We start from the raw sequence: 15,627 nt of genomic DNA, 5'->3' as shown, positions 1-15,627 counted from the left end.
GTATTTTTCAGAACTATAATACATGATAACAAGTGAGGTGCAAGTAACGCTACACACCTAATCTCATAGCCTTGTTTGATGCTTTTTTAAGAGAAAATATGCTTATTTAACGTTGATTACCAATTTTATTGATTCTCATGTTCATTCCATGCTTATGGAGAGAAGATGAGGTCAGAAACCACTGGATCCAATTTTTTGACATGTAAAGGAAAGACCACCTAATTCAACTTCTTTATCAATGCGAAGTCATCGATTAAGTAACCCTCGAGACTTGATAAAAGCAAGTAAAACTTCTCATTTTTTTACTACTATACTGACAAAAGGTGATTGGATTATAAGATGATTGCCAGTTCAAGAGAAGAAATCATAACTCAGAAAGCATCTATAACAAGCAGCCCGGAGGAGTTGTATCGATTTAGCGTACGTCTAGGTTTCTTTCTGTAGAAGAACAAGCCAGCTGAGAAGAGGGTGTCGACATGAGACGGCCTCCATGCAGCTTTTCAGCCCCCTCTTTTCCATATGCAGATGGGTACGGTCATATACAATGACTATAACAGAAGTTGCACCCCCTAAAGCAACGCCAACCAAAACCTCAGAGACTTGTCGTTTGCAAGGAATATTGGAGGGTTTCTATAGACGAGCAAATTGTGTATTGACAAAATTCATGGTGCCAGGGACCGCAGGTCTTGAAAGGTTCATGCAAAAGTAGACATCCAATTCAAGTGAGCAAATTGCATGTAGAGCTTTGGTATTGACAAAATTCATACGATGCATGAAAAGCATAGGCCATCATGGCATCATGTTGTGTTGTCCTGACGGGGTTCATCCATGGGGAGGCTTGTGGAACAAGCATTGCTGAAATTACTGCCTCTAACGGAGAGGCTAGTGGGTGCACCAACTTCTACAGGGTTGATCAAAAGAGAACATGGAAACTTGACCAGACATTAATTTAAAAGAAAACAAATTAAAGGCTTTCACCATAAATCAAAACGTAATCCGCCAACCTCAAAACAGCCTCATTACCTAGCTCTATGCCTATCCCATGCTCTCTATATATAAGAGCCCTCTCTCCCTTTCCATCGCATTACCATCCCATAGCTTCCAAACAAATAAGCCCTAGGTTTTCTCCGAGAAAGAAAACAAGGGCTTAGTTAAGCTATGGAGGCTCACCCAAACACTACTGTCATGCCGTCCTGGTCTCGTATCTGCTTCCTTCTTGGTTTCTTTCTTCTCTTCTCCCATATCAAAGCTGAAGTTCACTACCATGACTTCGTTGTATGGATATCTATTCCTGTCACTCACCTCATTTCTAGTCTGTCCTCTCCTTCGTCTTCTTAGTTCTTAAACATACTTTGGATGCTGTATTCAGGTCCAAGCAAAGCCAGTGAAGAGGCTGTGCAAGACCCACAACATCATTACGGTGAATGGGCAATTCCCAGGGCCAACTCTGGAGGTCAAAAACGGCGACACCCTCGTGATTAGTGTCGTGAACCGGGCCAGATACAATGTCACACTTCACTGGTATATACATGCATATATACGTATACATATGCACATTCCCATGCGCACGTGCATGAAAACCATGCATGCAAACCCACGTTATGTACAAATTTATTGCAAGTCTGCTCCACTGCTTCTTCTCATTGCATTCATAGGCGTAGATAGCTCTGATCACTAGGCAAGTTCTTCATTTTCTTTTTTTTTGTTTGTTTTCGAGGCATGGAGTTCGGCAAATGAGAACGGCATGGGCTGATGGACCGGAGATGGTGACTCAGTGTCCGATAAGGCCTGGAGGGAGCTACACGTACCGGTTTACGGTCGAGGGCCAAGAGGGGACGTTGTGGTGGCATGCACACAGCTCCTGGCTCAGGGCCACTGTGTATGGAGCTCTCATCATCCACCCCAAGGAGCACACCTCCTATCCATTCGCCAAGCCCAAAAGAGAGATCCCCATCCTTCTTGGTAACACTCTCAATCTATGTCCTTCTCAAATAACATTAAATAACTAACATGAAGTGTGAGAAGTCCAACATTTCATTTGATATATGTCCTGTTATTCTTTTTGGGGTAGAACCATGGAGGGACCCCACGCACCATTTCTATTAAGCCATCTGTAGATAACGTGCAACTTGAGTGGGTCAATGGAGACGATGGCCAACCGCAAAAAGTTTGCATATTGATTGGCTGGGTTTCATCTGGTTGGACTGATCGACCACCTTGCAGTTTGCAGTTCAAATGATGCTATGGCAGTAATCCATAGCCTAGAAATTAGAAAGATGAGACATGAAGTGTAGAAATTGATCGTCTTTAAAAAAAAAATCTTCAAAAAGGAAAAATTGAATAAAAAATTTCAGATTTCTATAGACAATTGGTTTTTCGGGGCTTTTCAGGGGTGCTCTGTGTGCTTTACGAGGAATCTTTTCCTTCGTGAAAAGGCAATAGTTTTGCTACAAAAAAGTCATTTGACTTTGCTACAAAATAGAAAAGGACATGCATCATCAACTAGCACCACCGCTTAGGCAACCGCATCGCATCATTTCGCAGGTCTATGGGCTACAGGGTTAACAAACTTCGATTAGGAGTTTAGGACCAAGGCCTTGAGTGCACAAGAAAGAGAAATTTATGCCACTCAAATCTATAAGCCTAAGGCCTTGAGTGCATAAGAAAGAGAAATTTATGCCACTCAAATCTATAAAACAGACTCTAAGATGGTTGTAGCTGGTAAGTGCCAGATCTTTGGCACTTGTGTTCTTAGGGTGGAGTTGGGAATAGCTTGGGCTGGTCTATATCAAGCACTGCATGTTCAATAGGCCAATAAAGCCAATAGAGACGTTACCTTTCAGGCCAAGCATATGTACTAAAAGGCCAATGGAGCCGCTGATTAGGTGGCCTTGTATGTGGTTGAGCACTCTGGAGGAACTCTCTGGATTAGTGAGAGGAAGCTGCCTAGAATACTCCGAGACTTATTACTTTTTGACTTTTTTTAGATATATGCATACTAAAAGTGTATAATTAACCGTTATCGCAAAAAAAAAAAAAAAAAATCCAATGGGTCGCAGAGTTTAACAACTTTGAATAGGAACTTACGCCCTTGAGTGTGCAACAAAACGAAAGCATATTGACCAGGAGTTAACCCACTTTGATTGGGACCTCATTACATACAAAGATGGACCAGACCATATGCTCTTATGTATACAAGAAAGAGAAACTTTTTCTCAAATGATTTAACTTAACATGCTGCTAAGATCTCAGTTAAAATTATGTTTCTACAACGGACACTCTTGCACGCTGCAATAAGCCTGAACTGTGACCCAGCTGACTTAATAAGCCAAGCCATATACAGAGATTTCTTCAAACAACGCAGTGATAAATCATTCTGATCAAGTATAATACTGATAAACAGGAGAGTGGTGGGATGCAAATCCAATTGATGTTGTGAGAAAGGCAACACGGACAGGAGCAGCTCCGAACACCTCTGACGCTTTCACCATCAATGGCCAGCCCGGCGATCTCTACAACTGTTCCAGCGAAGGTGGGCGGGTTCTTCTCTCATTTCACCACCCATTTCGGCCAATTCAACCAAGCAAATGCAATGGTTGGGCTTATACTGGCTGGATGAATTCTTCTCAAGCTAAGCATTCCTTCTAACTAAATCCGCAGGCACAACGGTAATTTCGGTGGCCGCCGGTGAGGCCAACCTCCTCCGGATCATCAACGCAGCGCTAAACACCGAGCTCTTCTTCACCATTGCCGGCCACAAGATGACCGTCGTCGGAGCCGACGCCTCCTACACCAAGCCCTTCACCACCTCGGTGCTCATGCTGGGCCCAGGCCAGACCACCGATGTCCTTGTGACAATGGACCAGCCGCCGTCCCGGTACTACATGGCCGCCCGAGCCTACGCCAGCGCCCAGGGCGTCCCCTTCGACAACACCACCACCACCGCCATCCTCGATTACGACTGCGGCTGCTCTGCAGCGAAGCCTCGACAAGGCATCACCCAACCGGCATTCCCGATCCTCCCGGCCTACAACGACACCGCCACGGCCGCCGCCTTTTCTACCGGCCTGAAAAGCCTGAAAAAGGTTGACATCCCTGGCCGAGTAGATGAGAACCTCTTCTTCACCGTGGGCCTGGGGCTGTTCAACTGCCGTCCGGGGAAGAGATGCGGCGGGCCAAACGGTACTCGCTTTGGGGCGAGCATGAACAATTTCTCCTTCGTCTTGCCAGCCAACTTCTCCATCCTCCAGGCTCACCACCACCGCATGCCCGGCGTGTTCACCGCCGACTTCCCGGCCCAGCCGCCGGTGCAGTTCGACTACACGGCGGCCAACGTTAGCCGTTCCCTGTGGCAGCCCGTTGCAGCAACGAAGGTGTACAAGTTGAAGTACGGATCTGTGGTGCAGCTGGTGCTCCAGGGCACCAACATATTTGCTGCTGAGAACCATCCAATCCACCTCCACGGCTATGATTTCTACATCCTCGCCCAGGGGTTCGGGAACTTCAACGCTGCAAAGGACGCTGCCAAGTTCAACCTCGTCGACCCGCCGATGAGGAACACCGTCGGGGTGCCAGTGAACGGCTGGGCTGTCATCCGGTTCGTGGCGGACAATCCAGGGGTCTGGCTCATGCACTGCCATTTGGATGTTCATATTACCTGGGGCTTGGCCATGGCTTTCCTGGTGGAAGATGGACTCGGAGTGTTGCAGTCCCTGGAGCCTCCTCCAGCTGACCTCCCCATCTGCTGAACAAATTTTGAAAGCCTAAAGCAACATCCATCCATAATGGAAGCTCAGCAGTCGGGGGAATGTAGTTTTTCCATTATTCTGTTTCTTTTTTAAAATTATTGTTTTCCGTTTTTTTCCCCTATTTTTTAAAGGACTTCGGATTATTTGAGCCTTAATTTGGCATTGTTCTCTACATTTCAATAATAATTATATTATTAAGGCTAAGTTTAAGATTTGTTATTAATTAATAATCATAACTATGCCAGTTTGCTCTACTTTCTTTTACTTTGTTGATTATAATTTTGATCAGTTCGTTTTGTAGTGAATTACAAAATTTTGCAGACAAGGATGTAATTGCATCCTGAAATGCACATTTTTTTATCATTCATTCAAGTACATATGGTTTAACATCATAATGTTTACAAAGAGAGACCGAACCTCCTTTCTTCTCAACAAACCTAACCTCAAAGCAATCTTTACAACCTGGAGCTCTTGATAACAATCAAGCCAAAGATCAGGCTACAAACTTTGAACATTGGATGTCATTGAGTATAACCTGACAACATCATGAACAGAATCTCCTTCCATTGGAAGCATACACACAAACTGTGCAGATATGGGAATGGGATGTAGTGCTTTGTGGCCATCAAATAGGAAGGAACATGCGGAGGCAATGCCTCTAGATTTGCCTGTCGCAATTAAAAGCAAATGACAAGCTGTGAGACAAATTATAGGTGCAGGTAGCCGTTAATATCCTACAGACATGCATTAGTGCCTACATCCTGTATGAATTTCCTTGGTGCCTTCTTTGCATTGTCCAGTGCTTTTGCCGGTCTAGTCTTAGCTGCTGCTTTTGACCATACACTACAGACATATAGGGCTCGTTTGGTTCGCAGGAAGCATTTTCCTTCCTAGGAATATGATTCCTGGGAAACAAATTCCTAGGAAGAGGATGCCTAGGAAAGTATTTTTGGCATGTTTGGTTGACCATGGGAAAGTGACAAATTTCCAAGGTGCTTATGTTTGGTTAGCCATCCACTTTCCTAGGAAAGTTATATATAATTCCTATTATGCCCTTAATAAAAATTAGGTTTTTAATGCCTCTTTAATGCTTCTTTAATACTGAAGGGACTTTTTGGGAAAAAGTAAAAATGAAGTGATTCCCGCCTCATGGGAAAGTAACTTTCCCATGTTTCTCATGGGAAAGACTTTCCCATGAAATGTGGGAATCACATTCCCATGGGAATACAACTTTCCCTTCTCTCTCCTTTGAAAACTCCAACCAAACAAGAGGCATCTCATTACTTTCCCGTTGACCACACTTTCCCCCCTTCTTTTCCCGCGAACCAAACGAGCCCATAATAGATGTTATATCGTGTCAAGGGAAACAGCCAGCTTAAATTTGATGAAAAAGCTCATTTTCAAGTATGCTATTAACTGATCCAACTCTCTACTTTCACACAGCAACATGGCTTGAAGCGTGACAACGATATCTATAAATGTCTTTCAGCAGTTATAGCGTCACATACTCACATTGAGTTGTCTGAGCGAAAGAGATGCACAAGCTTGCATGATACATGGCATATGAGCATACTAAACAAAATTTGTCAGCTGGATACATGAATATTAAACAAGTAGTCCAATAACCATCATACCTAAAACTGGCTAGAGAATATGACAGAGATTAATCTGTGTGCTCAGAGTGCTGATCTTAGGGAAAATAATTAAAAGAAAAGGAAACTGTCACTAGCGTTGGGATTCAAACAGCAGAAAATTGCCAGCTTCATTATTGAGAACTCAAGGGTACTGAAACCTACATTGCCAGAGTTCCAAAGGAGTAGTTCCTTTCCTCCACCTCTGGTTTAATGACGACACTAAACTGATTATACAAATTATAAGTAGATGAAGAGTCAATCACATTCAGCCAGTGCTTTAAGTTCAACAATAAGCTATGAGACAAGAAAAGCTAGACAAAAGATCAAAGAAGCTGCTCAAATAGAATAAGCAGATAGCATGTTGCTCTGCAGAATACTGCAGAGCTCACTATTAAATTATTATGCCCCCAAACTTAATAAATATTTCTTTATGGATACATCTGGTTGAACTGAAGATAATCTATTGGAGAGTGCCGCACAGGACAGTGGGATTGGAATGGAATTCTTATATTACTTTGTGAAATACTTATCAGACAATGGAAATAATACTTGCGTAGTTCTCTTACTGCAATATTATCAGCAACAAAGTTTCACCTTTTCAATTTGAGGAACATTTGCGCATCTTCAAATTTCTATCTTTATTCTTTATAGTCATAACTTATGAAATAAAATGATAGCGTTCATAAATAAAACTTTTATTTTCTTGTTTTATTTATAAACATGATATTTTTGTCATGCTTTCTGTTTATCTTTTCTTAATTTTATACAAGAATAATAGTTTGCTATTTTTAAGTAAGTCATGTTCAATCTCTATAATACTAATTTCATGGGACACAATGGGCAACAGAAAACAACAAGCTGTAATCAGATGCACAAAAAACTTCAAACAACAGAAAAATATGAATTCTTACCATTCATGAAATAGGATGGTGCTGAAAATAGCACTTTGCTTTTGAGATCAGCATTTGAAATTGTTTTAAAGATCCCTCCAAAATAAGAAAAGTTACATGTGTAATGCTGCAACCCTTAGCACATCTCTTGATTTATGCCGCCATGGAGCAGCTGAAATCAAGTACCTGAAAATTTAAAAATACAAAGCTCCATAAGGATCTATGATGCCACCAACTTCATACTAAGCTTTTTATACATATAATCTAGTGAAGTAGTGGAACAGGGTGTTTGCGTAAATTCTGAATATGTGACAGTGAGAAACATCCAAAAGGTAAAAAAAATCCAAAAGAGATGCAAACAGACCTCGATCATCGTTATCTAGAGAAGCATCATCTTCATCATTTAATCTCAATCACCTCTGCTCCAGCATGGTCATTTTCCAATCCCTCGATACTAATTAAAGTCACTAAATTTTCAATATTGATATCCGAAAGGGAAACTAGTTCAAGGAAGAAAACATGACAAAAATAAAATAAAATCGAAACTTTAGCTACCCTGACTCTTCCACTGACTAAAAAAGAAAACGACTTCAACAATTTTCACGTCTAATCTAATATATATTAAAGGCGTTCGCTCAGAAAAATGCATATAAAAGTAAATAATCGATAAAAGGAGTCAGATTCAACAAGAGATAAACAATCCCTTCAATCTGTTAAAGATGGCATCAATTCAATTCGATTCAAATCAAGAGCATAGAATTTGAAACTGCAATGGTTCGCGCAACAAGAAAAGGGGGAGATGAAATCCACCAGGGTACTGTTATAGGAGCTTTCGAGAGCGGCGGCCATCTTCCTCGTCCGAATCGACGTCCGGCAGAAGGTCCCCGTGTTCTCCTCGTCCATGGCGGCTCGAGTTCTCGGAGAGCTCTCGAAATCTAGGGCTAGGAAGCAATTCTTGGGCCAAAGGTGGAAAGCCCAGTTCTCGAGGGGCCACTGCGATTTTCTAAACATTGTAAGTGGGGAGGAGGTGGAAAGGTGAGGGCTGGAGTTATAGCGGTTTCAGCGGGTCGGAGCCGGAGGAGACGAAGGCGATCTTCCAGGCGAAGGCTCCGACCGGTGCCGCCAATCTTGCAGCACGTGCTCAATCCGACGGTTCGTTCGGTATCACGCCGGGGGAGCTGTGATTGTTTTTTTAAAAGTATTTTTTTATACAAACAGCGCTTCACATTGCCGTGAATGGGGCAACAAAATTAAAAAAATAATAATTTTTTTAAAAATATTTTTGAGATAAGAAGGCGATACAATCAAAAATATTGTTTATCTTTCAATAAATATGGATAGTTCGAAGGAGCCACACTCCCGCGTTAACCTGAATATATTGTGGAATAGTGAATGCTCGCTAGCATCGCTATGTCATGATTGGTTTTTCATAGTTATCGATTATCCAACATGAAGTGCATCATAAACTTTGTATTAATTTTTTAATTTATTATAAAAATAATTTTAAAATCAAGATTGAGATTTAAAGATCTATTTTTGAAAAAAAATAATTTTAAAATCAATCAGGTATCATCCAAGATACAATAATCTATACTTAAAGTTAATTATAGATTATCCAAATTGCAGATCAAATCATCTATATCATTAAAAAAATCCAAAAATTAAAGTCTAACCTACACATCAAATTAAATACAAAAGTAAAACATTAATATAATAAATTTATTATAGATACAAAAAATAAAATATATAGTTTCATATAACTCTTTGTTTTTAAGAATTTTTGACCAAAATTTTTATTTTGGTTAATCCAAATAACTTAACCATCTACGGTCTATTGCATATACGTCATTAGATCTACTCAAATATACGCCGTGCTAACTCAAGTGAAATAAAAGCCCACATCATGTTCATCCGAAAAATAGTTTATGCCATGCGCATTGCTATTGGATGGATGTTTACAAAATATTTTGTGATAATATGATATATAATTAGAAAAATTAAGATTTGAGATGGTATTAGTAATGCTAAAAAAAAAAGTAAATATGGGTGGTGAGAGTGGTCTTTCCAATTAAAAATAATAAATCAAATCACTAGCACGCTCTTGCCACTATGAAATCTAGGAAGAATGAACCTATAAAACTTAGGTTACAATGGGATTACGCTAAGGCTTACCCCCAATTAATCAACCACTGAAAACTCTGAGCAATACAATCCGTAAATAATTCAACTGATTTTGGATCCGATCCATTGATTTTTTAACGGATCTTTGACAACACCACTCGGACGAGTCTTGACTCGGGTCCGCGAGTTTTAAAACCGTAGTCGAATCGTTCAGACCCAAAACCGCTCTTCCCCGAATGACCCCACTGTCCCCTCCGATCGTACCCTCATCACCCTCAAATCTCTCTCTCTCTCTCTCTCTCTCTCTCTCTCGATCGCCATGGCTGACGATGCCGTCGTCGAGAAGATCTCCATCTCCGGTCCCACCCTCGCCTCCATCATCCATCGCTTCACGTCCTCTCCCGGCGACGTCGACGGTCTCCTCTTCGGCCACGTCGCCCGCCTCCCCCCTCCTGATCTCCACGACGACGACCCCTCCGCCGCCACCTCCGCCGCCGCCAGCCAGTCCCCTCTCTCTGCCACCGTCACCGGCATCTTCTGCTCCGGCTCCCCCATGGGCTTCTACGACGCCCTCGGCCGCCTCGACCTGCCTGCCCTCCGCCGCGCCTTCGCCGCCGCCGACCACCGCCCCCCCGGCTTCGCCCTCCTCGGATGGTTCTCTGGGCGCCGACGCTCCCCCGTCCACCCCTCCATGCGCGAGTTCGCCGTCTCCTTCTCCCTCTCCAAATACCCAACCCTAACCCTAGACGACCGCCCCGGCTCTGCCCATCCCGATCTCCCTCCGAAGCCCTGCATCTTCCTCCTCCTCGCCTCCTCGCCATCTCCGAACCACGCGGTCCACACCCACGAGTACCGGGCCTTCGTGTTCCGGTCGACGGCCGCTGGCAGCGGCGCCCTCGAGCCGAGATCGCTGGACGTCATCAACGTAGGCCCTGCCTTCCGGGGGCAGTACAGCTCCTTCTCGCCGGCGTCGGCGTTCCCGTGGATGCCGTGCTGGCCGAGGGGCATCGAGGAGGGGGAGAGAGAGAGGGGGAGCAAGAAAGGGGAGAGCCTCCGGGAGGCGGAGAGGGAGCTGCGGCTGCTGGAGTCCTCTGCGGAGGGATTCGGCCTAGAGAGATTGGAGCGGCTGGTGGGGCCAGGGGCGGCAGAGTACACCTCCGAGTTGGAGGACTTGTATACGAAGATGCTGCTCAAGCTGGAGGGCTTGGCGAGGCTTGTGGAGAAGAGCTCAGCTAGGGTTCTTGAGCAGGTGAGCTTTCTCTCTCCCTCTCTCTGTCTCTCTCTTGCTTAAATGCCTTATGCCTTTTGATTACAGATCTCTGTAACTAGAATATTGAATAAATTGAACTTTGTGTAATTTTTATTCGAAGTATATCTTTGACGAGTTCTTGATCTACTATGAATTGATATATATCATTTTATTGTGTCAAAAGTAATTCATTCTTACCATAGTATAAATCCGTACATTCTGTTAAGTGCTTAATAATTCTATAAATCACTCATGCTTTGTTGGATTATGGGGGTGATGTGTCTGTAAGGGAAGCATACTTGGTAGGTCATGGTTTTAGATATTTTTAGTTTAATTTTACTAAATGAGTTATTATTGTTGGCTGAATCTGAATTTGGTCTGTTGGCTTGTTTAATTTGTTTATTAGAAATTTATTCAGTTCCCATATCAAATCTTGCCTCTTTATTTTTGGTTTGACATCTCTCCAAGTTTAAAGGAATCTAGGGTTTCTTATCGCTTGCATGAGCTTAAATTGCATAACTAGCATGGTAGATTTCACTATCTGGCATCTGCTGTTATGTTGCCTTCACTTGGTTGCGTGACAAATATTTTTGTTGCCCAAAGGTACCCCAGTTTTGAACTCATCACAGATTCATAGAGGGTTGATGTCAGGTTGAGAGCTGGTAACAAAACTTTCTAAAATTTGGTGGATCATATCTTGATTCACAAAAGCAGCTTTGTGTAGACAAGATATTTTTTGCTCAAGGCTGGCTGATTGATGTCAGTGCTTCTTTGATTGGGTAACAGAAAACCTTTATGAAACATATATAGAGTAAAATCTAGAATGGTTAGAAGTGGAGCATTTTTTCCATTTTGACCGTGTCATCATCATTCATATCTTCTTTGTCAAGGCTGAGTACTTGATGGCAATCAGATCTTTGATTGATAAGAAAGAATCTTTATGAATTTTGGCCAAAATATATATGTAGATTAAGATCATGATAGGTAAATGCGGACTATTTTTTGTTTTGCTTGTGACATCTTTATTTATATCTTTTATGGAGTAAACGTGATCAAAGATGATTGCTGTTGTGATTGAGGTGACTTTTCCTTAGCAATCATACTTTTTCTTTTGGGCATATTTGGCAGGAAAACCGAAATTCATTATTGCGAAACAAGTTAGCCGGGATGGAATGAAATTTGTGTCATTTGAAGTCCTTGTGTCTCAACCTGGTATTTTCTTTAATTCCCCCAATGCTCTACATTAATGGTTACTTTTGATGCTTCATTTGTTCTGACATGCTTTTGAATGTTCGGTTTTCCATTCTTATCTCCAAAGAATTGTTTGCTTTAGTAGCAGATTTTCAATTTTTTGTTGGTTCATTCATGCTATCTTGCGTGCCATTGTTATAGTACAAATATTGACTATGCTATAGGCATTCTATTTGTTCAACTTCAAAATTTTGTAGAAATTCTTTTTTCAAAACTGTCATAGAGAATGATAGAAGGACATCAATTTACTGACAAATTATGGTTGATTAACAGCCAGAAATGAGTTCTCTTTCAATGAATTATATTATCAATGTGAAAAGTGGGAATTGAGATACAATGTAAAACATACATGATGCAGCTAGTGTAATCCTTTGACTCTTTTTTTTTTTTTCTTTGGGGGGGGGGGGGGGGATTATGCACAAATACTGTAAATGCGAAAAATGGTATGCTCTCTGTTGGGTTGGTTGTGCATCCCGTAGAATAAATCCTTGATTTTGAGAAATTGCTTGGGGGGTTATGTTTGAGATTTGAAAAGGATCACCTTGATGAAATTAGAAGCTGAATCTTCTAAGAGATGTATGCCTGGTCACTTAATAAAGGTTTGCTGCCCCCCCCCCCCCCCAACAAAAAAAAAAAAAAAAAAACAAATCTCCTTTTCTTGCTTCTTCCTCTTTTCATCATTTTATCTTATTTTCTACCTATTTTCTCAAACAATTAGATAGAAATTGAAAATTGACCGCTCGTTATTCATCTTATTCTGTCTTCTTTGTAGTTTTCTTCTTTGTGATGCAGCAGTAACATCCATCCCTCCATATTATGCTTGATACTTTATGTCATGTCGAAGTTCACAAATGTTGGCACACTGGTAATCATGAAAACTGGTTTCTCTAAGTATTACTATATGCATTGTTTATATGTGCATAGTTACTATTAATTAATATTTTTTCCAAAATTTTATTTGTTAAAATATTCAACTGTATCACAGCTAATTTTTATATTATTTATGGCTTTTAAGCAGGCATGGAGAATGACATTCTTGAACAGGTGTCAACTTTTAGACATTCCCTTCTTGCCACGATACTGTTAATTGCCTCATACAGCATTTTAACCTGTAGTCTTTGTGATTTTTATTTTGGGGTATTATGGCTGCAGCTGGCTGCTATCATAACTAAAAGAAACCTCGAATTATATCTGCTGCACATCTCAAGTCCTCAGTATTGTAGGTTTTGCACGAACAGCAGAACAGTCTATCTCTTTTCTGTTTGTTTGTTTGCTTGCTTTCTTAGTGTGCATGTGAGCATGTGCGTGTGGGTGTGTGCATGCTGATACAAGATACGTTAGTGGAGCTTGGGTTGTGCTTCATAAAGTGTTGATTTCAGCTTGTAGTGCCTCTGTCAGTGTTTTGGACTTTGGAATAATTTTGACATTTTGTTTTCCAGAGTTTGCATGGAGTTGCATAACATTTGGGCAAATGTGTGCTACATTGAAAGGACTTTATCTCTCTTAGATATTTGATGCTTACTCAATGGCTAAATGTAAGAGAAAACTCAATCATTATTCTCTCTCAAGTTCTGATCTTTTAGAATCATGGTCTTCTCAATGTGGTTTTGGTATCCTGTAAGTTTGTGAGTTTATACCAAACCCGTTGATTATTTGCCAGTTGTAGCAAAGGGAAACCTAGTGTCAGCATACTCACTGGTGTTAACATTGTTGTGGTGGTGGTTGTTGATTTCCATCCCACCTGTACTCTTCTTGTGGATAAAATGTAGATTGGAAGGAGTTTCATGTTGCATTCCAACTTGAAATGGTGTTGAAATGTTATTTTGGTCTGGCATGATTTTGGAGGAGCATTGTTATGCATGTAGTCATGTACTGGATTTTCATTCATCTCATATTGGTAAGACATTATGTCATTGCTTGTGTCAGCTTCATCGACATCCTTTTGGTTATCATTCGTCATTCGTTATTAATGTTTTCATAAGCAACAGAACATAGAAGCAGGGTTCTTTGTGTAGACTTCATTGTTTACTATGGCCTGAAATGTTTCTGGTATTTGTCATCTCATCTTTATGATGATGCTGTTTTTCGACCCATTGCTTGTTTGTGGAGGTATTCTTTCATTGCTCATGTGATTATCCCTTGCATTCCTTCATATCATTGTTTCATATGGTTGTGACAGTATTTATTGGCAAACGTAAGGGGATGTGCTGCTTTGACGTGTTGTGCATGTTCACGCAGTCTAGACTGGATGGGGTTTCAAGTAACCTTACATAAGTTTTTTGGAAAATAGAGAGTAACCTCACATAAGATGGTTCCAGAATTTGGCATTATCACTCACATTTAGGAGCTAGTCATCTACATGCTCTATTTACTTCATCAGGTACTTTTTTTTGGGTCAATTGACAAGAATTATTGAGTACCAAATTTACACTAAAGTGCTGGTCTGAGTCCCTGTCATTTGCAAAGACGTTCACCCTTGGTCTCGCCCTTAGGGCCCTATTCCTTTTTCCAGTTCAGCAATTGATATTTGTTTGTAATGCATAAGCTTTCACGTAGGTACTGTTGTCATATATATATATATATATATATATATATATATATATATATATATATATATATATTGATAAATATAAAGGATGCGGCCTCTTAGTGTTTCTTTAGTGAGATTGGTGATTGGCGAAGGGCTGAATTCTGAATTTGAAGTTATGAATGCTTATCAGAAGAAAAGTATTTAAGTATACAATGAATTTTTTGGATGTACCTTCGGAGTTATTTTTGTACTTTAAATATGATTACTTATGTTTGCTTGTACATTTAGGTTTGAAACCAAGTCCAAACTGAAATGGACCAAGTCCACCACTGTTAGACTTAAGTTCACTTATTTAACTATGGCCATTTTTTATGGTATTGGGTTATCTTGTGAGCTCAAGTACTGAGTAGGGGTTCCGCTCACAAGTCAAGAGGTGTTATACATATATGCATTGGCTGGGTACGTGCCGGTTGAACTTTCCCGCCTATGGTAGCATGATAGCTAGGTATTGCCATGTTTGCAGCTATATGTTTTTACTATTTAATTATCTCTTAATTTTCAATCAGCCCAACAATTCCATTCCATGGTAATCATCTTAATTGCTCACATTTTTCATATTGTAACCATTTTCAGTGCATTAATGTTCCAAACGAAGGCTGGTTGCTTTGAATCAATGCCAAGGGTGGATAGAAGCACCATGGATGAGGTGAAGAGACTAGGAAATGCTGTGATGATTTTGTTGCCTTGAATTGTTTACGGAAAATTTCATGTCTATTATAAGATTTAGCTCACTTGTGTTTATGAAGGATGGGGGGGAGTGACAATGCGGTGGATAGCAATCTTGGTAGATTTGGACTTAAAAAGAGAAATAACTCGTTGGGTTCTATGTATATTGTGAAGAAATTTGCTTCTCTGAAAATTCAGAAATATTGCCATCCGCGAGGTTGCAAGGTGTTGCTGCTTTTGTTTCTTCCCCTTTTGTTTTTATATTGAGCTTAAAGCCGTTGTTTCATTTGTTCTGGACAAGGTCTAATGGCATATGCACACGCTTTTGTTTGAGAACTCAATTTTTTGACGGAGCTAAAGCCTTTCGATCGATCCGGTATCTTTGATTCTTCATAATAATTGCAAAGCTCGGTTTATATCCATGGGAATTTCTAATGTTGGATTGATAGATTTACTTGCATTTTCTTAGATGTATCAC

At 40.9% G+C, this 15,627-nt stretch overlaps 2 protein-coding genes across 24 annotated transcripts; both read left to right on the top strand.

The window, feature by feature from the left end:
- Positions 1 to 1,023: 1,023 nt before the first annotated feature.
- LOC103708923 (laccase-3-like) lies at positions 1,024 to 4,975 on the top strand. Of its 2 annotated transcripts, none has more exons than XM_008794035.6 (5): positions 1,024 to 1,275; positions 1,370 to 1,521; positions 1,718 to 1,962; positions 3,404 to 3,532; positions 3,661 to 4,975. In XM_008794035.6, exons 1-5 carry the CDS (start codon positions 1,159 to 1,161, stop codon positions 4,746 to 4,748), a joined length of 1,731 nt encoding a protein of 576 aa, XP_008792257.2. In that variant the 5' UTR covers positions 1,024 to 1,158; the 3' UTR covers positions 4,749 to 4,975. The 2 variants fall into 2 exon arrangements, with proteins under 2 accessions (XP_008792257.2, XP_088566827.1); XM_088710701.2 differs by having other exon boundaries at positions 3,404 to 3,560; positions 3,656 to 4,975.
- A 4,644-nt stretch (positions 4,976 to 9,619) lies between these two features.
- LOC103708924 (BRISC complex subunit Abro1-like protein) lies at positions 9,620 to 15,360 on the top strand. Of its 22 annotated transcripts, none has more exons than XR_015972923.2 (7): positions 9,622 to 10,642; positions 11,771 to 11,854; positions 12,666 to 12,758; positions 12,912 to 12,937; positions 13,333 to 13,428; positions 14,712 to 14,928; positions 15,057 to 15,360. XR_015972923.2 is itself a non-coding variant. In XM_026805326.4 (3 exons), exons 1-2 carry the CDS (start codon positions 9,713 to 9,715, stop codon positions 11,816 to 11,818), a joined length of 978 nt encoding a protein of 325 aa, XP_026661127.2. In that variant the 5' UTR covers positions 9,622 to 9,712; the 3' UTR covers positions 11,819 to 11,854; positions 15,057 to 15,360. The 22 variants fall into 22 exon arrangements, 3 of the variants coding, with proteins under 3 accessions (XP_088566401.1, XP_026661127.2, XP_088566400.1); XR_015972921.2 differs by lacking the exon at positions 14,712 to 14,928 and adding an exon at positions 13,046 to 13,112; XR_015972918.2 differs by having other exon boundaries at positions 13,046 to 13,428.
- Positions 15,361 to 15,627: the final 267 nt, after the last annotated feature.

The sequence above is a fragment of the Phoenix dactylifera genome, chromosome 14 (assembly GCF_051530095.1).
Source record: "Phoenix dactylifera cultivar Ajwa chromosome 14, Ajwa_hap1_PhDact_Kaust_v1.1, whole genome shotgun sequence".
Classification (NCBI taxonomy): Eukaryota; Viridiplantae; Streptophyta; class Magnoliopsida; order Arecales; family Arecaceae; genus Phoenix; species Phoenix dactylifera.
Note: the sequence above shows the minus strand (reverse complement) of the source record. Positions and strands in the feature narration are given on the sequence as shown.